Raw genomic sequence first — 27,594 nt, 5'->3', positions numbered from 1 at the left:
AAATTAATGAACAAAACTTATATAAAAATAACAAAATTCAAGGTTTTTATGTATTTATTAATAAAAAAATTGTATCATGTGTCTTTAACAATAATAATAATTTAATAATAAAATAAAAACAATATAAAAATTAAAAGACAATAAATTTATACTATTAAAAAATGTATTTTAAAACATTCTTATAGAAAACATTTTTTTGAAAGAAACAATTTTAGAAAAGGAATGTTAGGGGCAAGCAAGCTTTGTAATTTGTAGCCATCAATTAGTTATTATTAGTATTTTTAATAGTATGAGATTATATCTAATAGTATAGGATTGCTTACTTTCTTTTTGCTAGTTAAGTGCTGGTTATATTTTAATAAAACTGTTGGCTCCAAAGACTTTCTCATATTAGAAATCGCGTCTCAAACTGGGTCCTAAAAGTTTGATTTACTCAATTTATTCCCTTAACTTAGCAATCAAAACTCACATTAGTTTCTATACTTTTTTTTTTTTGTTTTAACAAAGAAATCTCAATACAATAATGTGGAGCATAAAAAGGTACAAAACACAACTTAAAGCACAAGCCAATGATCACATAAAAAGATATAATCCGTTATCATCTACGACATAGCTATCAATAACTAAACGGATTAACTCCACATCATTCTTTGTAGGTCAAAAACGACCTATTTATAATTCCAACAACACCCGTCTTTGATTTCTGGAAAGCTCTGCTATTTCTTTCTAGCCAAATGTTTCAAATAATCGCAAAGAAACTTACCAGCCACTTCTTATGCTCAGAACTACAACCAGATACTCCAATCCAACCCTCAAAAAACTCTTTAACAGCCCCCGAAATAATCCAAGCTCTATTAGCATACCTCAACTAAACGCACCACACCTGCCACGTAAACTCATAACCAAGAAAAAGGTGATGCACGAATTCTACATCCTTTTTGCATAATACGCAAATGTTATCATTCTAATGAATAATCCTTAGCCTACTCAATCTTTCTTTCGTGTTAACCCTTCCTACTAAAACAAACCATACAAAAAGTTCTACTCTTGGAGGAAGCAACCCTCTCCATATGGTGCTAGTGAAGCTGTAATTTATGATGTCTTCTGAGATAGTCTCTTTCTGCAATACCTGCACAAAATTGTTAGTAGAAAAAATACCTGTCCAGTCAAATTTCCATATAAATGTATCCTCTCGACTAGTCAATAATCTAACTAGTCTTAACCGGTCATGGAGTTGATTGAGAAGCTCTAACTCCTATTGGAATAAATCTCTCCTCCACTGGAAGTTCCATACCTACTCTAACTCATCCAAGAAACCACAGTCCCTATAACAAATCCTTGTTGGTTTGAAACAGAGAAGAGCCTCGAAAAACTTACCTTCAAATTGCCACCTTGTAACCAATCATCCCCCCCAGAACCGAACAAGTCTACCATTTTCCACCTCCATAGGCAGACTACTGATAATCTCATCTCTCACTTGTTGATTCTGAATATTAAGTTAGCAGATATCTTTCCACGGACTACCTCTTGTCGGTAGTGGCTGTTTGATAACATTACATTCGGGTTCAACAGATAACAAGAATATACAACCTTCTTCCACAATGGGCAGTACTCATTCGAAAAGCGCCACCACCACCTGAACAGAAGCGACACATTTCTAATCAACGCATCCCCCACCCCCAAGCTCCCTAGCTTTTTCGGAGATTGCACCATCTCCCATTTTACTAGTGGTATACCGCTGTTTCCATCTTTTTTACTTCACAAGAACTTTTTCTGTAGCCCAATAAATTTTTCTGCTACCGACTTTGGCATCTTATACAAGCTAAGGTAGTAAATCGGCAAGTTATTAAGAACAGGTTTTGTGAGAACTAGCTTGCCAGCCTTGTTGAGGGACTTCGCTTTCCATAAGCTAAGCTTATCTTCCACCTTATCTATAATTGGTTTCCAAGTCTTCGCCAACCGAGGGTTCGTCCCTAGAGGAATACTTAAGTATCTGACAAGTAAAGTAACTTTTGCACATCCCAACAAACTACACATATCCGTCACCCAATCCTGCTCACAGTTAACCGAAATCAAATTTGACTTATCAAAGTTAATACTCAAAACAACGCAGAAGCCTCTTATAATTCATGACTGTATCCGTTTTCTGAGGTCAAAATAAAATTGTATCATCTGCGAACTGGAGATGTGACAACTCTATGTTACCCCTTCCAACCAGCAGTGGAGATATGTGTCCATTCCTCACTACCTTACCTACCATCCTATGCAAGACGTCAACGACAAGAACAAACAAAAAGGGTGAGAGAGGGTCTCCTTGTCTAAGACCTCTCTCCATTCTGAACAGCTTGGATGGTGACCCATTAATCAACACCGACATAGACGCTGTAGTTACACATTTCTTTACCCATGTCCTCCATCAAAAATCAAAGCCCATCTTCTGTAATACGATATCCACAAAGCTCCATCTCACCCTTTCTTACGCTTTCTGAAAGTCTAACTTAATAATTGCTACCTTTTTTTTGCACAACTTCAGCCATTAGACCGTCTCACAAGCAATAAGTGCACCATCATGTATTTTGTAGCCTTGTACAAATGCAGACTAAGTCTCTCCCACTAAACTTGGCATTACTACCCGCATTCTTCTCACCAAAACTTTCGATATCACCTTATACACACAACCAACCATACTAATCGACTGAAGGTCTTTTATTTCCTTAGCTCCCACAAATTTTGGAGCTAGCACCGCCCATATTATATTAGTGTCAGTTGGTAACCTCGCATTTTGGAAAAAATCCATCACCGCTTCTGTAAACTCCTGGCCAATCTCACCTTAATATTTCTTTATGAAGTTCATATTATATCCATCACAACCCGGCGCCCTATTGGATTCACAGTCCTAGATTGCCTGTCGTATTTCCTCAGGCGATGGCATCATCTCTAACCTTGCTGCCTATTCCTCATCAATTTGCTTGACCAACCCATCACGGAACCCAATCATAGGAGCATATTCCTGCCGTCTAAGATAGACCGACATTAATGACGTGAACCCAACCCATCTCTAAACATATACTTGTTTTTATCATAAAACCGTTAATGATGTGCTAAGATAGACTGACAGCTATCCTACTAGACTTTCTAATGACTATCTAAAGTGAAAATTGAAACTTTTTACCTTAATTTGTTCCCTTAAAGCATTTAAACCCTAATACTAATTTCACTTAAAGGGTTTAAAGGTTTTGTAAGGAGTAAATTGTGGTAAAAAGTTTCAATTGCCACGTTAGATAGTCATTAAGAAGTTTATTATAGCAGTTATCAGTCTATCTCAGTACGTCATTATGTTTTATTAACGGAAAAAAGATCAAGGACTAACGTGAGTTACAGATATAAAATTGGCAACCAAATTAAAATTTTGAGGGGCTAAATTAAGTCGCGAGTGTAACTTCAAGGACTAATTTAAGAAATAACTTAAACTAGAGACTTACTAGAAAAGTATGTTTGGTTTAGCCTCTCCAGTGTTGCTACCATACTGCCTACATCTACTTTTATTTTGCTGTTGTGGTGTGATATGCCGAAAATTTGATGGACTAAATTGACAAATGTATCAAATCGTTCTAAATAATATCACGGTGAATAGATATTGTTCCATGAGAATTAAAAAATTGAGTAAGCAACTTTTAATTAAACCTCTAATTAGATCAACAAACCTTTGTAGTAGATGAGATCTTGAAATAATAACAATAATAATGTATAGTGTGAATGGATGCTTATGAATGATTAGAGAAATAAACAATGAATGGAGAGGTTAAGGTTTCGGAGATGTTTAATATTCAGAAAAGAAATGTTTATGTTTATTTACTTTGATTCATGCAAGATATTTTCACGACAAAACATATATAAATATAATTAAACCACAATCCCTTGACAATTTAATTTTTTTTATTTTATTTAATTGCGAATTCTTTAGTCAATTAATTATAAAAAAAGAGGTTAAGCACAATTCTGATCTAAAGTCGTACAACCTTTTAAAAGCTATCCTTAGTCAATTTAAAAAATTATAAGAATGAGTTTTAAGCTAATCTTGATATTAAATTTTTGAAGATAATAAAAAAATATAAGATAGCGTTATAATATTTTTCAATATTTTTAATCATTAATAATAAGAATAAAATTCAATTCTTAAAAAAAGTATCAATGCATTAATCAATAAAATAAATAATCAAATTACTAATTCATATATAAATTAGTTATGAAGACTTTAATTGAAATATAAAAACTTTTAATTTAAATATAAAAAGACTACTAAAAAGAAATGTAAAAATAACTAAAGATACTAATCATGGTGTGGTGATGGTTTACCTACGCATGTCTATACTATTGTTACCTCTCCAGTGCTACTGCACTGGGCTGTCTGTACTTGCTTCTACCTTGCTATTTCGATGATGCCGCTTGTCTATGCCTGCCTCTTCCGTGTTCATTCCTAAGAATGGAGTTAGGATATTTTTTTGAGGGGGCAATATACGAAACATAATTTTTTAGAAGAGGAAAAAATTATGGGACAAATATTAAAATTAAAGAATTTTATGCATAAAAATTTTAATTTAGGAGAGACCATTGCCCCTTTAGCATATAGGAAGCTCCAAGCCTCCAACCTCCTGCTATTGTCTTTTTACGGCTCTGTTTATCCTCAAAGCTGCTCTCTTGCCGCTCCATATTAACATGGCTATGGGCACTTTTTTATTTTTGATATTGGGTGAGTGATGGTGTATAACCGCATTATAGGATGCGGGATACTTAATGGAAGTGTGACGGTTAGATTAGAAAATCAGATGGTCGGTCTAATTACTGGTTGGGCAGGTATACAAATTGGATCGTTCGATTTGTGCTCCTAAACCACGTGTCGAACATGCAGGGACCGATAGTGAATGTTGTATACACCAATTGAAGCTGAACCCCTCATTTCACTTTCGTCCCTCTTTTTCAAATCCCACCTTCACCTCACCATCACTTTCAGCCTCCGACTTCTGTGCACGCAATTATCCACCATATACAAATCGGACGATTCAATTTGTGTCCCTTCCCACCTGTAAGAAATTGGACCGTTCGATTTTTCTCCGTCACCTGATCGTTGTCATATAGGTGTAAAATTCCTATAAACTCCATAATCTGCCATTACATTAAACCTTACGTCATATGCAAAAAAATTAGCCGGCTATGGGAGGTTTATTTCCTGTAATTTTTATTTTGAGTGGCTGAAATTTTTTATTTTTTATTTGTTTTTCTATTTTGTTTTTTTTTTTATGTTTTATGAGAATTATGATAAAATAATTTGTTTAAAAATAATTAAAGAGATTATTAAATTTATGTTTTAAGCAGACATTAATACCTTTTTACTTTTTCTTCATTTTTTTATCTTTTAAATTTATCATCAAAATCAAACCCTTATACACAGTGATAAATCCAAAAAATTTTGATAGTGGGGGCGAAATATATATAACATGATAATAATTTTTATAATAAAAATATTATGTTTACATAAAAAAATTAGCTATCAAATTATCTACTATAAATTTGAGTATAAATACATATATTAACTTATTTTTAATGTGTATTTTCTATTTCAAAATTTATTCTGTACAAGTGATTATTTTATATATACGTAGCATAATTATTGTTATAATTATATTTTGTTATTGTAAAATATAATTAAGTTTCAAAATATTTAATTATAAATTAAAATACTAAAATAGTAATTTAAATAATGATATATAATATATTTCTATTTTTCTTTTGTTCTTTTAAATTTTTGTATTGCCTTTCGAATTCATGTCCTTCTACTATGTTGGAGATATTTTATAGGGGTTTTTTTAATTTAAAATCATTTACTTTATTTCTTATAATTTCAATTTCAAGTCATTTAGATTTACTTTATATTTTGAATTTTTCTTTTTTTTTGTTCGTTTCAAAATAGAATCTTTAATGCATGTTTGAGAACTGGTACTCACAACAAAAAATAGGTTTCGTTCTCAAAATCTAGAAATCGAACCAACTAGAATTTGATGAAAATATGCATAACTCATATTTATTTTGATTTACCTTCCGTTATTATGTTTTGATTTGTGATGACTCGAGGGCGTTTCTCTCCTCCGATTCATTGTATAATTTGTCTACTTGAGGCCTTTGTCCCACTTAATTAAGAAAAGACAACACCTCTGACCAGAAATTTGCTCAAGTATTTCTAAAATTTCTCCCTCAAGTTAATGATGACGTAAAGTTAAATATGCACTGTTACCGTAAAAAGCGTTTGACAATCCTTCTAAGCAAAGAAGGTTTTCTTGCTTTGGAAGAATCTTGATGGATACCTTCACATATTGAAGGCAATTTTTATTTGTACCTAATGATGGCAGCACATTGTTATTACTCAAGCGTTTCTGAGCCGTGCCACGTGTATAGCTTGAGTTTCTTGAATATCATGTCAGCACCTACACTATGTGGTAATATAAGCTAGCGACCCAACACCTGAAAGAATAAAATGTGTTTTGGTGAATAATGTCATCGGAACTATGGCATCACTACAGATAATATAAACTGATAATGAAGATTTTCCACTGCACTACGTTTGCACCAGTCGCGGAAAGAGAAATTGTCGAGGACATTTTTTTGGAGAAATTGATATTATGGTGCAAAATCTACTTATTCCTGATTTTGATAAATCATTTTTTATATTGTCATATTCTAAATTTTGAACAAAATTTTTTGTATAAATGTCTCTTTCATCTTCAATAATTATATTATGCAATGTAATACAGCTTCTTATTATTTGTATCTTTGTTTCTTTCGGGTAACTGACCTGGTCTTTTTAGGAGTATCCACTTACTCAGTTAGATGCATTGAAATTGCCTAGGCCATATTTCATGTCATCTAATTTGAATTGTTACATGAAAGTCAAAATATTATGTATCTCTTCTAAGTAATATTTTTGTCATGTTTTCAGATTTGTTGGGAAAGGTGGTATTGAAGGAGAGATTCAGTGGATAGAATAGTAAATACGTTTTATTACTCTGGACTTCGAAGGACCTTGATTAAGTTTAAATTACTATATTTGATATGCATTTTGATTGGTGTTGTTTGAAATAGTTTTCTCAATTCTCTCTATTCTGGTAAGAATAGAGTAAGTTGTAAATTACTTTGTGATTGGTTGATTGATCTGGGTTTTGAGTTACGACGCTGTGTGAACGTTGGACTGTTTACATCAGTACAATCACATTGGTATTACACTATTACTTGAGATATTGCAAATTATCAAAATAAAAATATAAAAAATAACACAAAACAAAAGAGACTATCTATATGTCGAGTCGAATGAGATATGTGATTATATCCTTATTGCAAATTTTGAACCCATCAAATTATTAGTGTTATTGATTGCTTTTATTCTTTGACATTTTTTCGTTTTATAAATTTGTGAATTCTGTATGTACTTCTTAGTTGTAATTTAAGACATGATTGTCATCTTTACTTTGTGTAAAGCATGACAAATGGAAAGTTAAGAATTTCATAGGTGATTACTTTTTTCTAAGATGTATGCTCCTCGCAGCACTAGACATTTTGATATCATTTATTATTGACTTTTATGAATTAAGAACAACTCCAAGCTAAGCTTAATCTCTTATTCTTAATTCTTCTTCTGATTTGGTTGATGCATGCAATACATATATAAACAGCTAGTTTGTCAAAGGCTTCAATTTACAGAAACTAATTTCTTAATGAACTCAATCACTTGTTAAATGCAGCAGGGCAAAATTAAAACCACTAACCAATGCAAAAAATCCTTTTTCATATCTTAATTACACTTCATTATGCTTTTTTAAATAAATAGTTTTGAAGGAAATTAAACTAATTAAAAATATAGCTGTAGGTAGCTTAGATTTCTGGAAACTTGTAATATTGCCATATTATCAAAGAAAAGTTCGTGAGCCATTTGGAATAGAAAGCTGAATCCATTTATTTTATCAAATCATTCAAATGTGTAGCATGGAGGCTATTCAATTCATCTACCCTTATGAAAGAAGAAATTAGACTGCATTTCAGAAATGAAGTCCTTCTGAATCTTCAGATGTTGCTGTATAGCTTTTTTAACTTTGTTCATTAGATTCAAGACGTGAAAGTAAAAGTGGTAACTTGGAAACAAAGAAACCAATAAAATTGAATTAAAAAATGTTATATTTTGATTGTAGAGTGAGAGAGAGCTTCTTTGGTAAACAGAAATGGAAGAAAGTGCTACCATTGATCCCATAAGCCTAATTTAAACTTTAGGAGGACCATAACTCCGATGGTCAAAACTAAGCTCTAGCCCTGATTATAAGATTATATATCTATTTTGTTTCTTCACCTGTAATCTTATCTTCTTGAGAGTAATAATTAAGAAAATGATAGTGATGCAAGTGTTTGTGACTCATTTTTTTTCTTTTGTTTTTTATGGATACAGTAAAGGACCTAAGCCTTGTGACTTTTCACCTTGATCTGCCAAAGGAGGGTCAGCAAAGTATATACTACGGCACATGGCATATTCAAAGAAGGCTCCTACTTTTGAGTTGTGTCTATGTGCATACATTGTAAAATTTTCTTAGACAGGAACAAGTTACACTTCATAATAATTAAAAATTACTAAACATGAGTATTGATCAAGTTTATTTATAGAATTAGGTAAAGTCATATTATTGCTTAACTAAGCATTTAGACAAGCGACATCTATTTATATTATATAAAAATTAATACTAATATATGTCATTTAAGATCAATCATTAAACAAAATTTTAAACTTTTTAATTAATTAAATTTAATATATATTATTATTGCATTAAATTAAAAAATAACAGTTAAATATAATTATTATCTATATTAAAATTGTATATTTTTTTGTACTTTTTTTATTTGTTGCTATAATATATAATATAATTAATTTAACTTTTTGCTGATCGCACCTAGTTCTTCTTGTAAACAAACAAACATCGTCAGCAATTAATTGCATAAGATTTTTTTATTGTCATGTAATATATCTTGGCCTCTTGAGCCCTTCAAGATAAGAACAACAATAATGAAGAATCAATGACAGAACAATATAATAGTTATGCAAATTGCAAGGTAGAGACACAACCACAATTTCGAAGAAAGAGCACAGCATGGTGATACCTGGTTTCCATGATGAGTTAATATATATTTAACATGTCAATGCTTTATAAAATTCATTTTCTGTTTCCATTTTTTTAAATGTAGAGTAGAGGCCCTTGGCCATGTCACTTTCATTTTCATATAGAACAGGATGGTTACTACTTTAATTTTAGCGTATAATCTGCTAAAAGTATTTATTTAATCTGAATTATTTCTATTTTAATTATATTCTAAACTAATTTTCACTCTGCTCGTTTCTTTTAAAAGATGTGAAATAGAAGTCATGAACTAGAGAAGGCCTTAACAATTTGTATGATATTAATTATGTATATCATATTGAATGATTATGAAGTAAATAAAAATGGGTAGTAGCCAGCTAAAAAAAAAAAAAACTGAATGCTTTTCCTTGTACATGGCCTATGATTCCTGAATATTAGATTAAAATGTATCTAACTCGGTGTTTTCTTCCTTTATACGCCTCATTTGAATCAATTTCTATAAACATAATGTGGGTGACTTTGTTCTGGTCAGGTGCAAGTATTACTTCCACATGTTTTAATTGTTACATACATTTCCTTCATTTTATCTTTGGTGAGAATCTCATTTCTACTTTGTACAAATCATGACAAATGAAACTCTGAAATGAGGAAATCATTGATGCACATTTTCATGATAATAAATTCAAAATTGCAAACAACAACCACAGACCTTGTATCAGTCAATATATTGTTACATGATCAAGCATGCTGCATTCTTATTTTTAAACAGAAAAACCTCAGGGATAACTATGTTTGACGAAGTCCATAGTCAATCCATTAGTCTCCGCCTTCAAATTAGCTCATACAACGCCTCATTCCGGGACGAAAACTTAGAAGACTTATTATAAGAGAGTACATTGTGTTGCATCAGATCAAATATAAAATTATTGCTTTTAGACAAAGCATTTACTATGACTGCATAACATAGCAATAGGCACATCCTAGATTTACAACATTATTCGCTGTTGAGATAAAGCTGAATACTAAATTTTTCTCACACAATGATATTAGCAATGCATGATGTTGTTGCCTTGTGTTCCCTAGGTAGATTCTCCCATAAGTTCACAAAGGTAGGATCCCTTAGTAACACATCCTTAGTTATTTCCCCTTTCTGAATCCATCCTTTAATGTTTTGTTCTAGTTGCACAACCCTCTCCTTAACATCCTCAAACGGTTTATTGGTGCTAGTCCAGCTGCAAAGCTCTTCCACCTCGGCCCAGAAGGTGGATTCCGTGATAACAGCTTTCGGAGTCCTGTTAGCATGCTCCAGCCACCTCTGAGTGTACCTGTACCTTTTTGGCCTAGCCTTGATCATGTAAGGTCCTGTATCTTCATTCTTGAGGTGGCGATAATAGTTGGCAATGTCTAGCGGCTCCACAAGGCGGCGAAAGCTCGTTCCTAGGTCAATCCAATCTTTCTTGCCTTCGAAGTCATCCGGGAGTTCATACCTTTTCAGCATTTCAATGGTCTCATCCCACACCCCTGCAAGCACCAACCTTTTCACATTTGCTTGGAAGTCTCTTGGTTCCTTTTGTACCTTGAAGGCATCAAAGTATCCCTTGTTCAACGCACATGATGCTTTGTATTCTTCCAAATCATTCATGCTTGGCAGAGCTTTCGTGTTTATCTCGCGGCTGATTTTCTTCTCATTCCTTCGTTTTTGCTTTTGCAACTCGCCGGCCGCTCGGAGGCACAGTCTAGCCTTTGGGTTCTGTATTTAGAGCCAACATATCAACAAATTTGAGCTAAATTTTTTAGGCCAATTTCATGCTTGATATATATATATCTCAAAGATTATACAAAATTCCTACACTAGCTGATTCATAGAACTTTACCATAATAAATAACAACTATGTTATGTGTACATAAAAAAGTAGCACTATGTATTTGTGTATAAATACATGTATTGATAAACTCATTTTCAATGTGTACTTTATACTTTAGCATGTACTCTATTTGGATGACTGATTTTTGGTACACATAGCATGGTTGAATAAATAAATGAAATAAATAACCAAATAACTGAGACTTAGCATGCAAATCTTATCTCACCTCAAAGGAAATCCTAGTGGGACAAAACCCAGTAGAGTGAAAAACAGCCAAGATGTGTTATTTATGAATGAACAAGGCTAAAAGGAAAGACTAAAAAATTACCATTCCAAGGCCATCCAATGCTGTCACAACATCAGAATTAGAACCATCGGCAGACAAAGGAAGTCTCTCTAGTTGATCTAAGCACACTACATTCTGCATCATCAAGCTATCCTGCAATTCAGCTTCATAGTTTTGAATTTGATGCTGCAGTATGCTACTCTTGGCAACCTCCGAAACTTGCGACAAATCACTCGTTTGGGCAGCGTGGAACAAGACTTGCAGAACAGCGTCAGCGTTTCTTATCACAGTTAGCTGTCCATTTCCTGCACAGAAGACGAAGGTTCCAAAGGGCCTATAAGGGCTCAAGTCAACAAAATTGGTCACAGTCTCAAGCAGCAAATTTGTGCTGCCTTTTAAAATACAAGCAGCATGGCTTGTGACAGTCGCTGCATTCCTCATCACGGTGGTGTAGAACTCAGAAGCCGCGCTGGCTCTTGTCGGATCAAGCGCTGAAAGCCTGCTGGTTGCAAAGAGTTGAAGAATTGTGCCAAACATTCGTTCAATAGAAGTGAAAGGTGCAAGCGAAATCCGCGGCACCATGTCAAATCTCATAACAAAGTGTACAAAATAGCGAGACCAATTTTCTCTATTAGTAGCATGAGAGAATATGTGATTGCCAATTAAGGGAGCTCCAAAAGTGATACAGATTGGAGGCCTGTAGTGTTGATTCTTGTTTGGGTTAAGGTACTCTTCCAAGGTCCAAAATGTTATAAGATTGGCCATTGACGCACCTGAGGAGTGACCTGTAAATATTATTTGCTTCCCTTCTGTGATTGCTTTACTCACCTACAGATATTCCTTTATGCATTAATTACCTTACTCAAATGAAATTAATTGACCAGAAAGTACAGGGTAACTAAAACAACACAAAACTGAAAAAGTGAGTCATGTTTGTGTCATTGGAGAATTGCATTGGGCTCAAAACAAATCTAAATTAACGGTTTAAATAGGTAATTAGAAAATAAAAAAAATACTGGGTGAGCAAGTTATTTGAAGTTGGTAATAGTCTGTGTTTCTTGTTTTGTTTCTTTACTTTACTTTTGTTGTGTTGAGCTTTGTGTTTCAAAAAAAAGTTATTAGACTAATTTGATTGAACTTGGTTACTAAAATATCTTAGATTATGTTATTCACTCAATCTAAATTTAATTTATATAACACTAAAGTACTCACACTTAAAATTCTAACATTTAGAACCGCCAATTATGTAGGATTTGGAAAAACTTGGAAACCGGTGATTTCTGACCAATACTAAAAAAGGATGTACTTAAAATTCATGTTACTTAGATTCTTGGTAAAAAGAAATATCCGTATTCTAGTTGGACCAGTTGGATTTTAACAAAATAACAGAGTACAAAATCAGCTAGTTAACAATGTTATGAGTTAGTTACATACCTCGTTTTGGAGTGTGTGATTGCTCATAACCAATTGGAATCTTGTTAAAGAGGCTTCATTGACCAAAGCGGCTTCATCATTGCCAATGCTTCTAAGGGATGGAAACTGTTCAACATTTATCTTGGTTTCCCCAAATGGTTTGCCATTGGAAACATACAAATCCGCGACACGCCATGACGCCGGAAAAGCAAAAATATTAACGGCTTCTGAAGAAACCTTTATCTTCTCAAGAACAAAAGGTTTTTCTGGTGACTTGTTAGCTTTAACGGCCGCAGCACAAGCTTTCTTGACAACCTCATCTTTCACTCCTATCATGTCTGAAAGAGACCCTTCAGCCATGTTTAATTCTATATCTACTTATGGTGAATCAAAGCTTTTGTTGTGTGCTTGTTTAGTTGGTTTCAGAAATCATAAAGAGTTTGCTCATGACCTTTTATAGACACTGAATTGCGGTGAGGTTGCTATTTTGGTTTGGAGAAGACTCTAAAGTTTTGGAAAAGGTTGGTTAGTTTCCATGGAGAGGGATTTAAATTGCCAAATTGACGAAGACTTTGGTGTAAACTTCGGAGTGGTAGATTGTGGGGTCTATAATGATTTCTACATCCAATCATCAATTTTGAAAACTATATAATTTGTAAGGAAGCAATGAGGAAGCTATAAGGAAACTGCCAATAACTTGGAGATGACTTTGTCACCCAAAAAATCAAAACTACTAATTAGTCACGTTTAAGATGAATATATATATATAATTTAAAATTCAAAAGTTATAAAATAAAAATTATATATAAATTAGACAAATGTCATATCTTTATTTTTAATATTAGATTAACAATTATATTTTTTAAAATTGTGATTTACTGTAGTATTTTTTTAGAATGTGGGATGTTTTAATTTAGGGAGTACAAATCAGACCGTATGATTTTTGTACTCGAACCCTTTGATTTGTGTTTAAACAATTAAAAAAATTTGGAATACACAAATCGGACGGTCGGATTTATGTACTTCAAATTTTTTTAATTTTTTAAATATAAATTAAAACTCCGATTTGTGTACCCAAAATTTTTAAATTTTTTAAACATAAATCGGACCTTTCGATTTGTGTATCATGATCTTCAAAGTGTTCTTGGTATTCATCGACCTTTCGATTTGTGTACCTCTCATAATTTTAAAAAATACAAAAAATTACAATGTTAAAATATTTCACTCATCCTATTTTCATATTTAATTTTTTTTAACTAACAAACGTTAGTACGCTCCAAAAAATAAAAAATACAATATTATTTAAATTTTAAAATCTAAATTTTAAATCCTAAATTCTTACGAGAACAGTGTTTCAATGTATTTTAAGTGCCTGCATCCTAAGGAATTTCATTATATTTGGGGATCCATATACCTCGCAGATCTTTACAAATTATTGTGTCAAAGTATCATGCTAAACCTGTTGAGAGATTAATGACTCGTTCATGCTATTACAAGTATGGCAAAAAAAAAGCATGTCTTTCTTAGCCTTCTGTAAAGAACCATATGTTTCCGGTCAAAAGGTAAAACTAAATTTTGCATTACATATTGATCTTATTTTTACAATAATTATCGTTATCTTGATTGAATTTGGCAATGTGAAATTGATCTGCTGTGTTGGATTGTGCAAATGATTAATATAAAAATGATGAATAATATAAATGACTGAATGATATGTGTTATGAAAATGCGAGGGAAAATAAAATATTGATTTCAAGGAAGGGAGAACATTGACTCCAACTCATCACTAGAGGGGATAGTTAGTATTAACAACTATTTGTATAATGTTAGAAAAATATAAGAAATTAACTTTTAAGTAGTTAATATTAGTCAATTTTTTTATTGTAAAATTATTTTTTAAATATTTATTTTGGAGAATTTAAGGTTTAAGATTAAAAAATTAGTTAATATTAACTAAAAAAATTATCTAATATTAGCTAAAAAAATAGCTCTAGTTGAATTCATAATATTAATACTTCTCTAGTAAAAGGTAATTGACAATATGCACATTATTGTTCTAACTTTGAAACTATTGCCATCCTTCCCTATCCAAATACATCTTCTCCTTCACTCCCCCAATGGATTATTATAGAGTAGAATGGCATTCTATTGCATGTTTATTCCTTGAGACATTTCAACAAGACTTCTAATGGGCGATTCTTTCTTATGATTAGGAGGCAAAGCTTTCCACCAATTCACCAAAGTAGAACCTTCGAATAACACATCTTTATCCAATTTCCCTTTCTCAAACCATTCCTTTATGCGAGTCTCAAGTTTCAAAACCCTTTCCTTAACATCTTCAAATGAACCATTGTTGTCATTAATTTCTTTCCATATTTCCTCCAACTCAGCCCAAAAGCATGACTCGGAGTAATCATCTTCACTCTTCATTCTCCCTGCATGCTCAAGCCACCTTTGTAAGTACCTATATCTCTTTGGCCTACTTCCCTTGTCCATGTATGGTCCTCCATCTTTGTCCTTAAAATGGCGATAGTAATTCGCAACATCAAGAGGCTCCACCAGAGTGCGGTACATTGTACCGCGCTCAATCCATTCTGCTTTGCTTTCAAACTCATCGGGGAGTTCATACTTTTTTAGCATCTCCATGATATGATCCCACACGCCTGCCAATTCAAGCCTCTTCACATTTGCTTTGAAGTCTCTTTCATCCTTGTGCACCTTGAAGGCATCATAGTAACTTATCTCACATGTTTCTTTGTAGTCTTTCAAATGCTTCATGGTTGCCGCGGCTTTCTCATTAAATTCCCTGTTGACTTTCTCTTCATTTTTGTATTTCTGTTTCTGCCACTCGCCAGCTGCTCGAAGGCGCAATCTTGCTATTGTGTCCTGAAACTAAAACCAACATATTAGCTAAATGTTTCACTACAATTTTAAAAAACTCCGCCTATGTTACACTTGCGGTACATAGCCGATACCAAGCCCGGATAAAGGAGGAAGGTTGTGTTAGGTCTTCGACAACCAACATAAAAATATAGCCGAACCCCGTGACAAAAAATGTTAGGGAGACATAATGATGTGATATCAATTATCAAGTGTAATCACTAAAGTGTATGGAGACATAATAATGATATATGGAGCCTATCTATTCTTGCAAATTTCACGTTCCACAAATAGTATCTCTTTTTATGCTTGAAATAGTAAAAAACTGAATAACTAAAAGGTTAAAAAAAGTTACCAGTCCAAAACTGTCCAAGGCTGTGCTAACTGTTAATCTGTTAGAACCATCAGCAGCCAAAGAAAGCTCCTCCAGTTGATCCAAGTACACTACATTCGAAATTTCGAAACTTTGCTGCAATTCAACCTCATACCTCAAATGTTGCATTATGCTTTTCTTGGAAACATCAGAAACTTCTGACATGTCGTTTATCCGAGCAGTGTAGAATAAAAGTTGCAAGACAACATCTGAATTTCTTACCACAACCGGTGGTCGATCTGCGGCACAGAAAATGAAGTTTCCAAAGGGTCGATAAGGACTTAAATCAACGAGATTGGGTAGAGTCTCAAGTAGCAAATTTGTGTCATCCATGAGATTCGAGATAACATAGCTTGTAACTGTTGCTGTGTTTCTCATCACAGTTGAGTAAAATTCAGAAATCACACGGTCTGTTTCCGAATCGGTGCCAGAAGATTTGGACTTTGGATTGAAGAGTTGGAGAATTGAGCTGAAAATTGGCTGAATAGAATGGAAAGGAGCAAACAAAATCCGTGGCATTATGTCCAAAGTGGTAATAAAATGTGTGAAGTGGTGAGACCAATTTTCCCTCCTTGTGGCATGAGAGAATATGTGATTGCCAATTAAGGGAGACCCAAAAGTTATACATTGGGGAAGCTTGTGGTTTTTGTTCTTGTTATTGTTAGTTAGGTACTCTTCCAAGACCCACAGTGTTGCAAGAATGGCCATTGCAGCACCAGAAGAGTGCCCTGTAAACATTAACTGCTTCCCTTTTGTCATAGCTTCTTTCACCTACATTACCCATATTTAATGAAAAAGTTTAACCAAAATTAAAAAGTATAGAATGACTGAAAATAACATTAAAGGTTTCTTGGTTATCATGTGGACCTTGAATTACCACAATAAAACCAACATGAGTAAGAAAGTCTTTGACAAAATTGGAAATGGGTTGAAAATTTCCTATCAAGATTCAACAAGGTTAAGCTAAATAAGGAACTCACAAAAACATTTAATCACCGGTGAAAACTAATACAATTTTATTTTATTTTATTTTTTCACGTACTGTGAGGAGAGATAATAATACATAAATTGTACTCAATATATAATTAAAAAAAATGATGATTGAGAGTCCTAATAAATAATTCATCATTTAAATTATCTTTCTAATGCTTAAATAAGTAAAATTCTATGATTATCCTAATTATCCTCCTAATGTTTAAATAGCTAAAATTCTAATATTAAAATGATACTTTGACTTAAAATAATGAAATACAAAGAAAATTACTTAATATTTGATTAAAACTTAAAAGTATCAACTCAAACGTGATTCAACACTACTAACTTTGTTCTTTCAACTAAAAGCTATAAAATAAAAACGAAAACTACTATCTGTTGTTCATTTTTTTAATTAGAGACGGGGCCAAGGCCCAGAAAACTACTATTTATTTCAATGAGAAGATCATCCATTTGGATCGGGTCACTCATTGACGTTGGCCCATGTCCAAAAAAAATTCATCCATTCCCAACAAAAGTGATCAATTTAATAACATTTACATACCTCATGTTTAAGAGATGAATTGCTTAAAATTGATTCGAATCTCAGCTGAAAAGCTTCATTCACCAAGGCAGCTTCATCATTGCCAATACTTTTAAGTGAAGGAAACAATTGCTGGTTTATCTTTGTTACCCCGTAAGATTTGTCAACGAACCAATCACTTGAAGCCCATGATCCATGAAAGCTGATAATAATAAGGTCAGCTTCCAACCAACTCCTGTTCTTCTTTTCAAGAAGATAATACTTCTTTGGAGATTTGTGAGCTTTGAATGCCAAAGCACACGCTTTCTTGATTAAATCCACTCTCAATCCCAATAGGGAATCTTCATGTGATTGAGGGAGATCCTTGTCCACCCCAGAAGCTTTGGAGTCTCCATAGCAACAATTCCGAAAATTAAAAAGGGACATTTTTTTTTTGCTTTTTGGGGATATATGCAAGAGCTGCGTCCTATATATGCAGTTTCAGAAAGTTCTGTTCTTTGCTTACAATTTAGTGATTCACAACTTTATTATATGTGCTGCCTTTTCTTATATTGATGGAGGCACATTCAGATTAAATAAATTACTATATTGAAAAAAAAAAAGACAATATATGCTATAAACTTATATTACCAAATCTTCGAACTTCGAAGAAAAGGGGTTCCAAACAAAAGTATAATTCTCTACTCCACAAGACGTTAAAAATTTAATGTCATTTGTAATATCTAGTTAGTATTTTTTTTCATTTACATAATTGTATATAGAACATAAATGCTCCAAGTCAATACTTTAAGAAAAAAATGATTAATTTTAGCTCAAATACAAAGAAATATATTAGAAAAATATTAGTTTCTTAATTTATGTGATATAAAATGTGAATTCATTATTCTAAATTATTTTAAAGCAAAGAATAAATATAATATTTATCAATTATATTTATAAAAAAGTATATTTTGTGTAAAGGTAATTTTATCTGCTTATAATAAAAGAAATTGCCTACTTAAGGTTCTTTTATTTTGTTAGTCTATTATTATTATTATTATTATTATTATTATTATTATTATTATTATTATTATTTTGGTGGATAATTATTGCCATTTGTCAACAAAGCGACTATTTTATAAATCTACTTTATCTTCACAGGAAGTTTCGTTTTCTATAGGGTGACTCAACGAACCGTGTGTCCGTGTGACCGTGTGTTATATTTAAATATAAAGCCAATTGTCATCTGTAAATTGTAATTGCTTTTTGGTGTCTAAATATGCAATTTAGAAAATTTTGAAAACCTATACATTAACGTTATAACATGGATGACCATTGACCATATATGACTTGGATGACTCAATTTTTTTATAGTAAAATGTTATATTAAGAAGATTATATTTAATAAAAGAGAAAAAAAATGATTTTTGTACATGTATAAATATAAAGTTAAACTTCCATTGATTACACACAGCAATAAAAGTTTTTTCTTTTTTTACGTTGCAATACTTTTTTCTCTTTTTTTTTTATTTTACAAGTATTTTAAATTCTATTCTCTCTCACTCTTTATATATGATATTAATAAATATATTAATTATTCTCCTCTTTTTTTCTACACTATTAATATTTCTCTCTTTACATTTCTTTATTTTATATTTGTTATTTCTTCTTTATTTATTTATTTTGTTATTTTATAACACGTTATTAGCACGAAACTCTAACGAAATTTCAGAAAAACTCCAGGTAACAAATTTTCATTATGTCGAAACTCTCTCATCTTGAGTTTAATGCTTTTGATATATTTGGAAACAATTATTTATCATGGATACTAGATGCTAAAATCCATCTTGATTTAATGGATTTTGGAGATACCATTAAGGTTAAAAATAATATATCCTAAAAAGATAAAGTCAAAGCCATAATTTTCCTTCGTCGTCATCTTGACGTATGATTGAAAAATGAATATCCCACATTAAAAGATCATGCAGATCTGTAGAAAGACTTTGAAGAAAGGTACAATCATCAAAAGACGGTAATACCTCCTCAAGCCCAATATGTTAGAGAAAACTTTCTCGACCTCTATGCCTTGAGTGTGTTCCTACAGTAGCAATCGAGAAAAAAAAATTAAAAATATTTTGAGTTAATTTCTTGCATTCTTGTTGCTAAACGCAACAATGAATTGCTTTTAAAGAATCATGAAGTGCGCCCAACTGGCGCCGCTCCATTTTCTGAAGCAAATGCGGCAAATTATAACCCCAAAAGAGGTAAATGGCAAGATTTTGATAACAAGAAAAATTATGAAAGGAAAAGAAATTATGTTCACAAGAAAGGATATCACAAGAAGTGGGATAAGGAAAGTAACAATGAGTAAAGTAAATCAATTGAGGATAAATGCTTCCGTTGTGGTGGAAAGAGCTATTGGTCACGTACCTGTCGTACCCCAAAGGTACCTAGTTGATCTTTATCAAGCATCTTTGAAAAGGGATGACAAAGGAAAGGAAACAAATTTTGTTTCAAATGATGAAAATTCCACCACGCAATATGATGTATCTAGATTATGAAGAAAAGTATTCTCCTGTAGTTGATGCGATAACATTGTGTTATTTGGTCAGTTTGTCTGCATATCATAAACTGCATATGCATTTAATGGATGTGGTAACAGCCTATTTATACGCTCATTAGATCGTGATATCTATATGAAAGTCCTTGAAGGATTAAAGATATCTAAACCATCCAATGAATATTCGCAAGGGTTATACTCAGTCAAATTGCAAAGATCTTTATATGGTCTGAAGTAATCTGGACAAATGTGGTATAATCGTCTTACTGAGTATCTGGCCAAAAACAGATTCAAGAATAATGATATTTGTCCATGCGTTTTCATAAAGAAAACTGCATTTGGATTCATTATAATTGCTATGTACGTTGATGATTTAAATATCATTGAAACTCCTGAAGAGATTCCAACAATTATAAAAACTCTAAAAGAAGAGTTTGAGATGAAAGATCTTAGAAAGACTAAATTTTGTCTCGGCCTGCAGATCGAGCATACAAAAAATGGGATCTTTATTCATCAAGCGACATACACAGAAAAGATTTTATATGGATAAGTCACATCCCTTGAGTATCCCAATGATCGTAAGATCTTTGGATGTGGAGAAGGATCAATTCCGTCCTAAGGAAAAAAATGAAGATATCCTTGGTCTTGAAGTACCATATCTTAGTGCCATTGGAGCGCTAATGTATCTTGCTAATAATATGCGACCTGACATATCATTTGCGGTGAATTTACTAGCAAGGTATAGTTCCTCTCAAACCATAAGACATTGGAGTGGAATCAAGCAAATCTTTCGATATCTTCATTGAACGGTTGATATGGGATTGTTTTATCCCTATGGATCTAAGTCACAACTAGTTGGCTATGTAGATACTGGATACTTGTCTGATCCACACAAAGGGAGATCTCAAACAGGATACCTGTTCACATATGGTGGTACAGCTATATCATGGAGGTCCACGAAACAGACGATAGCAGCAACATCATCTAATCATGTTGAAATACTAGTGATACACGAAGCAAGTCGCGAGTGTTTTTGGCTTAGGATTTTGATCCAATATATTCTGTCATCATGTGGACTGATTGATCATAAGATAGCTCCAACTATCCTGTTTGAAGATAATACAGCATGCATTGCTCAACTTAAAGGCGGATACATCAAAGGTGATAGAATAAAGCATATTTCTCCAAAATTTTTCTTCACTCATGATCTTCAAAAGCAAGGGACAATTGATATCCAACAGATCCGCTCAAATGATAATCTGGCAGATTTATTCACAAAGTCACTCCCAAAATCCTCCTTTAAAAGATTGGTGCATGAGATTGAGATGCGCCGATTTCGAGATTTTAAATGATGTCGACAAGAGGGGGAGGTTGTACTCTTTTTTTCCTTGGTCAGGTTTTTTTTTTCATTGAGTTTTTCTTGACAAGATTTTTAATGAGGCAGTCCCCATCACAAAGGATTTTGTACTCTTTTTCCTTCATTAAGGTTTTTCCCCACTGGATTTTTCTTTAGTAAAATTTTAACGATACATAATCCTTAATGGTCATCCAAGGGAGAGTGTTACAATATGGATGACCATTGACCATGTATGACTTGGATGGCTCAATTTTCCTATAGTGAAGTGCCATATTACCAAGGAGATTACATTTAATGAAAAAGAAAAAAGATGACTCTTGTATATGTATAAATAGGAGGTTAAGCCTCCGTTAATTATACACAGTAATAAAAAATTCTCTCTCTTTTTACGTTGCAATACTTCTTTCTCTCTCTTTCTTTATTTTACAAATATTTTAAATTCTATGATCTCTCACTCTTTATATATGATATTAGTAAATATATTAATCATTCTCCTCTTTTTTTCTATACTATTAATATCTCTCTCTTTACATTTTTTTATTTTATATTTATTACCTCTTATTTATTTATTTAGTTATTTTATAACAGTTAATACAAATTACGAATAAATTTTGAAGTTCACACACATAAAAAGCCAAGAAACAAAACAAGCATCTATTTAATTTCAGACGCACCCATGTTTTGCACTTTTGCTCTGTTGGAACCAATGTTCTGAAAATCGGTTCGAACCGGCCGGTCGAACCGGTCGAACCGTGAACCGGTCACTGTTACGGTTTGGGCAATAACAAAAACCGTAGTATTTGAAAACCGAACTTAAACTGACGAACCGGCTGATTATCGGTTCGGTTAACATTGCAGCAACACGGCGCCGTTTTGTGCTGCTGAGGGAACCCTAATTCCCTTTTTCCTTCGCGATTGGGCACTTCGCAGCCTCCACAGCTCCACTTCCTCCTCCTCGTTCCTCCTGCCTCCACTTCCTCCTCGTTCCTCCAGCCTCCCAAAGAACAGAACACCACCCAATCATCGCACTCACCGCACTCACCACCCAGTTGTCAACTCCAGACTCAGGAGGCCCTCAACGCAGTCACCGCCATCGCACTCACGCCCTCACCGCCGTCGCACTCACGCCCTCACCGCCATCGCACTCACGTCCTCAGCCACTTCGCATGTCACCTCCGTCGAGCTCTGCCTCTGAGAAAGCAGTAGAGAAGCGTTGAAGCGTTGAAGCATTATCCTTCAAGCTCTGAGAGAAAGCAACAGATTTCCTCATTTTCAGGTAATTTTTAATTAAGTTATGAACATGATTTTATGATGCAATCCGATTCTGATGAAACAATACTCTGATGAACTGAAGTCTGAGTTTCTACTCTCTGAAAACTGAAACTGTTATGAGTTCATTTTGTGATTACATTGATTCTGATGAACTGAACTGATGAACTGAACTGATGAACTGAACTAATGAACTGAACTCTGGGTCTCTACTCTCTGAAACTGTTTTGAATTTATTTTTTGATTTATTTGATTCTGATGAACTGTGTTCTGATGAACTGAACTCTGAGTAAACTGTTATGAATTTATTTTTTGATTTCATTGATTCTGATGACTGAACTCTGAGTAAACTGTTATGAATTTATTTTTTGATTTCATTGATTCTAATCAACTGTGCTCTGATGAACTGAACTCTGAGTCTCTACTCTCTGAAACTGTTATGAATTTATTTTTTGATTTCATTGATTCTGATGAATTGTGCTATGATGAACTGAACTCTGAGTCTCTACTCTCTGAAACTGTTATGAAATAATTTTGGGATTTCATTGATTCTGATGAACTGAATTCTGATTTTGTGAACAAAGAATTTTATTGAACCTGAGATGTTGTACCTATACTTGTTTGTATACTCTGATTTTGGATTTTGGATGTTGTTTGTTCATTTATTGTGAAATTGAGAGTTGAGATTATTGGGTTGGATTGCTGGTAATATTTAGGTATGGAAGAAAGTATCAACCAAGACCTACCTAGGAATAATAATGCTGAAAATAATTCTGCTTCGAATGAACGTTTTTCTCCTCCCGCGAGTAACGAAAATCAATCACAAACTTGTAGTGTTAGGGGAAAACTGATCCTGCTTGGAGATACATTGCTTTACAGAATATAAATGGAAAACCGCATTACCAATGCTTATTTTGTCTGAGTACTTTTGGGGGCGGGGGAATTAATAGAATGAAAAAACATTTGGCGAAGATAGGTGGAGACATTAAGAAGTATTCTAAGGTCCCGTATGATGTAGAAAAACAAATGGAAGGTTTATTGAAAGAGATTCAGAAAAGTAAAACTAGTAAAAGGAAAGTAAGTTTCAATGAAGAGGGTACCGATGAGTGTGAGGATGCAATTGATGAAGCAATAGCGCAGAGGAACAACAAACTCTGAGTCAGTTACCAACTAAGGAGGTTGTTGGAGGCGATCCAAAAAAGAAAGCAAAAACCATTATTCCTCCTATGTTTGCACCAAGAACAACTCCGGGCAGTCAACGAAGTCTGAAAAGCGTGTTTCATAACAAAGAGGCGCTTTATGAAGTTGATAAGCGAGTGGCTAGATGGCTTTTCGATTGTAGGATTCCTTTCAATGCGGTTATGTCACCTTTTTTTCAAGATATGTTGGATGGTGTAGCTGGCTATGGCCCTGGTTATATAGGTCCTTCTTATGACTCTTTAAGGGTTAACTTATTAGCCGATCTCAAAAGGGAGTGTCAAATGGTTGTTGATAGCTATAGGTCTGCTTGGAAAGAAACTGGATGTACTCTCATGGCTGATGGTTGGACAGATCAAAGACAAAGAATGTTGATTAATTTTTTGGTTTATTGTTCGAAAGGGTTGTGCTTTATGAAATCTGTTGATGCCTCAAGTATGGTTAAAAATGCTTCTAGCTTGTGTGACTTGTTTTCAGAGGTGATTGAATGGATTGGACCTGATAATGTTGTTCATGTAGTAACCGATAATGCTGCGAATTATGTTGCTGCTGGTAGGCTTATTAGTAAGAAATTTGAAAATATTCACTGGTCACCTTGTGCTGCTCATTTCTTGAATCTTATTCTAAAAGATATAAGCAGCATGCCACATACTTCTAGTCTTGCAACACGTGCTTCGAAGATTACTGTGTTTGTTTATAATCATACGGTGTTCTTGTCCTGGCTAAGACAAAAAGAAAATTGGAAGGAGATTGTTCATCCAGGTCCAACTCGTTTTGCCATTGTCTTCCTTACATTGATGAGTATCTTTGAGCGCAAATCGGAATTACAACAATTGGTTGTTGATACACACTTTACCGGACACAAATTAGGAAGGAGTGCTAATGGTAGAGCTGTGAGTGCAATTATCCTAGACAATAAATTTTGGGATGATTGTTTTACTGTATGCCAAATTGTGAGTCCGTTGATTAAATTGCTGAGGTTTGTAGATGCCGATGATAAACCATCATTGGGAATTGTTTATGAAGGTATGCTGAGGTCAGAAAATGGAATCAAAGAAATGTTCAAGCATAGGAAGAGTGCATATCAACCTTACACAGAGATTATCAACTCAAGATGGGACAAACATTTGAAAAAAAATCTTCACGCAGCAGCCTATTTCTTGAATCCTGAGTGCTTTTTTCTGAAAATTATAGAGAATCACCTGATGTCATGCGAGCTTTACTTGATCTTGTTACATTGCATTGCAAGGTTAATAATTTAGATTCAGTTGAGGCAATGAAAGAAATACACTTATATAGAGATCGAAAGGAAAGCTTTGATAGGCCTGAAGCTGTTCCAGCTGCAAAAAAACTTCAACCTGGTACTAATATCTGTTTGATAATATGCTTTAGTTATTTACTTATTTTATGTTTTGGTTTCCTTAATTTGATAACTAATACTTGAGATATGGGATTGTAATTTGTAGATGAATGGTGGAGGTTGTTTGGTAGTTCTGCTCCATGTTTACAAAAAATTACAGTTCGCATTCTTAGCCAAGTATCTGCTTTTTCAGGGTGTGAAAGGAATTGGAGTCTTTTTGATCAAATTCATACAATAAGAAGGAATAGATTGGAGCATGATAGGCTAAATGATATTGTGTATGTTACATATAATTTGCGTCTTAAATCCAGGTAATCTATATTTCATCCTTTCATTTCATATCATTAAATTTTGTATAGCTAATATACTAGGCTTATCATCTATTGTATTTAATTTGTTAGGAATGAAAAAAAAAAAGAAAGCAAAAGTCGCAATATGATCCAATCGATATTGAAACTATTGATAAGGTTGATTTTTGGGTGACGGAAGAGGTTGTTGAAAAAGAGCCTGATCTTTCAAGTAATATTGAAGACTTGCTTCGTGAGTATTATAGTTTATTGATCAGACAATAAATTAGAATAGCTTTTATCTTTGAGTTATTAATAATGTGTTATATTTTCTTAGATGAGATTGATGCTGATTTAGATCAAGGTGGTGGTGGTAGTACTAGTACATTTTATGCTGCACCACTTGCTTTTTCTGGTCCAAGTAGTGGAAATGAAGGTGATGAAATCAATGAGGCAAATCTGCAGCAAATTATGGAGGATTTTGATGATTGATGACAAACTTGGATCATTTTGATAATGCTATGTTGGGTTTGATTGGTTGTTTGAGGACTTTTGAACTTTGAATTTGTATTTGAATGAGATTATAACATTTGGTTTATGTAGTACTTTTAATTTGAATGATATTTTAAAGTTTAGATTAGACTATAATTATATTTTCATGTGCTTATTTACATTTTAATTATTATTTTATTATAAAACGGTTTTTACGGTTCAACCACGGTCAAACCAGTTAAACATATTTTACAGTTCAACCACGGTCAAACCAGTTAAACATATGAATCAGTGAACCAGTATCTAGAGCAGTTCAATGACCGGTTCGGTTTTCAGAACCTTGGTTGGAACAGACCCGCGTTATTGTTTTCCTTTTCAACTTTTCTATTAATAAATTATATTAGTGCCAAAAAACTTTTAAAAGTAATTCAACTACCACGTTAATAAAAATAATATTGGTATTGTTTTTTTACTTAAATAATAAGGAATGAATATTATTATTTCTATTTTAATAATATCATTCTCTTTTTATAAAATTATATAAATATAGAATAAGAAAAATCATGTATACGAAGTAATATTATAAAAATATAGAAATAATAATACCATTATCCAAATAATATTGGTATGTTTATTTCCCGCGTAGTATCCCACATAAAAGGAATACAGAAGGCACCTAGAAATGGTGTAAGCCAGTAATAAGCCGTGCAGCACTGGTTCTTCACCGTCTTTTTGTTATACTTTTCTTGGAATCTTAGAAAAGCATAGTAACAGATGTAAATAAAAATTGAAAATTACTTGATCAAATTAAAAAGGAAGCCAGAGAGACAACAGGATAAAATAAGATAAGAGTAGGCTGATAATTTATACCCTATTTGCAGGTATTCAATTCGGATCAATCTGTTTGGGTAGGGTTATTTATCCTACCTGTTGCGGATAGGGTAAGATTGTCTACTCTACGGGTAGGGTAAGGTACGGGTTTAAGATATACCCTACTCTATCCTATCCATACCTCTAATATATTATATAATATATATGTAAAAGTTATATACGTAATGAAGAAAGTGAGTGTTGAACCCACAATCTTTTTCTTATAAAAATTTAAAATAACTACTAAACTAGTTGATGATAATATTATTTATAATTTTATGTTAGATTTTTTTAAGATTTTATTATTTTTATTTTTAATTTGAATTTAATATTTTATTTTCTATTTTATTAATATGTATGCAATTTGAAATGGTTGAATTTTATATTTGCTTGAAATTTTTTATTTTTCTGCAGGTAGAGTCAGGTAGGGTAGGGTTTAGAATTTTAGGGCGCGGATAGGGTTAGGGTTGAGAAATTCTTAACCCGTGGGTAGGGTATGGTAGAATTTAAAAAAAAAAATTCAACCCGCGAGTAGGGTTAGGGTAGAGTCCAAACGTTACCTTACCCTACCCATTGCCGACCCTACATAAGAGATGTTCGATGGAGGCTTTGTCTTAGGTGGGGAAAGTATATTAAGGTCTTTGGTGGTCTTAAAAGAAAAAATTATAAAATAAAATAGTAAATTACATAAATGCGCTCATCTTCTTCCTCTTCTCTCATTTT

General features: G+C 33.1%; 3 protein-coding genes across 4 annotated transcripts; 1 reads left to right on the top strand and 2 right to left on the bottom strand.

The window, feature by feature from the left end:
- Positions 1 to 9,855: 9,855 nt before the first annotated feature.
- LOC107491359 (protein EDS1L) lies at positions 9,856 to 13,324 on the bottom strand. Its single transcript, XM_016112204.3, has 3 exons — positions 12,753 to 13,324; positions 11,361 to 12,146; positions 9,856 to 10,917 (listed from the first exon to the last, which is right to left on the bottom strand). The coding sequence occupies exons 1-3, from the start codon at positions 13,089 to 13,091 to the stop codon at positions 10,201 to 10,203; spliced, it is 1,842 nt and encodes a 613-aa protein (XP_015967690.1). The 5' UTR covers positions 13,092 to 13,324; the 3' UTR covers positions 9,856 to 10,200.
- A 1,385-nt stretch (positions 13,325 to 14,709) lies between these two features.
- On the bottom strand, positions 14,710 to 18,020 carry LOC107491360 (protein EDS1L). Of its 2 annotated transcripts, none has more exons than XM_016112205.3 (3): positions 17,522 to 18,020; positions 15,967 to 16,755; positions 14,710 to 15,623 (listed from the first exon to the last, which is right to left on the bottom strand). In XM_016112205.3, the coding sequence occupies exons 1-3, from the start codon at positions 17,924 to 17,926 to the stop codon at positions 14,877 to 14,879; spliced, it is 1,941 nt and encodes a 646-aa protein (XP_015967691.1). In that variant the 5' UTR covers positions 17,927 to 18,020; the 3' UTR covers positions 14,710 to 14,876. The 2 variants fall into 2 exon arrangements, with proteins under 2 accessions (XP_015967691.1, XP_015967692.1); XM_016112206.3 differs by having other exon boundaries at positions 14,710 to 15,617.
- Positions 18,021 to 24,026: 6,006 nt separating this feature from the next.
- On the top strand, positions 24,027 to 26,001 carry LOC127747697 (uncharacterized). The gene is made up of 5 exons (XM_052261863.1): positions 24,027 to 24,898; positions 25,057 to 25,223; positions 25,329 to 25,533; positions 25,641 to 25,762; positions 25,847 to 26,001. The coding sequence occupies exons 1-5, from the start codon at positions 24,027 to 24,029 to the stop codon at positions 25,999 to 26,001; spliced, it is 1,521 nt and encodes a 506-aa protein (XP_052117823.1).
- Positions 26,002 to 27,594: the final 1,593 nt, after the last annotated feature.

This window comes from Arachis duranensis, chromosome 5, assembly GCF_000817695.3.
Source record: "Arachis duranensis cultivar V14167 chromosome 5, aradu.V14167.gnm2.J7QH, whole genome shotgun sequence".
In the NCBI taxonomy this organism is placed as follows: domain Eukaryota; kingdom Viridiplantae; phylum Streptophyta; class Magnoliopsida; order Fabales; family Fabaceae; genus Arachis; species Arachis duranensis.
This window is presented reverse-complemented; position numbering and strand designations above follow the sequence as displayed.

Excerpts from the sequence above, each read along its gene's own strand:
- LOC107491360 (XM_016112205.3), bottom strand. The coding sequence starts at position 17,926 with ATGTCCCTTTTTAATTTTCGGAATTGTTGCTATGGAGACTCCAAAGCT. Across the intron at positions 16,756-17,521 it reads ATTCATCTCTTAAACATGAG|GTGAAAGAAGCTATGACAAA; the intron begins GTATGTAAATGT and ends TGGGTAATGTAG. Across the intron at positions 15,624-15,966 it reads CCTTGGACAGTTTTGGACTG|TTTCAGGACACAATAGCAAG; the intron begins GTAACTTTTTTT and ends TGTTGGTTTTAG.
- LOC127747697 (XM_052261863.1), top strand. The coding sequence starts at position 24,027 with ATGTCACCTTTTTTTCAAGATATGTTGGATGGTGTAGCTGGCTATGGC. Across the intron at positions 25,224-25,328 it reads TGCAAAAAAACTTCAACCTG|ATGAATGGTGGAGGTTGTTT; the intron begins GTACTAATATCT and ends TGTAATTTGTAG. Across the intron at positions 25,763-25,846 it reads TAATATTGAAGACTTGCTTC|ATGAGATTGATGCTGATTTA; the intron begins GTGAGTATTATA and ends ATATTTTCTTAG.
- LOC107491359 (XM_016112204.3), bottom strand. The coding sequence starts at position 13,091 with ATGGCTGAAGGGTCTCTTTCAGACATGATAGGAGTGAAAGATGAGGTT. Across the intron at positions 12,147-12,752 it reads ATCACACACTCCAAAACGAG|GTGAGTAAAGCAATCACAGA; the intron begins GTATGTAACTAA and ends GAATATCTGTAG. Across the intron at positions 10,918-11,360 it reads CATTGGATGGCCTTGGAATG|AACCCAAAGGCTAGACTGTG; the intron begins GTAATTTTTTAG and ends CTCTAAATACAG.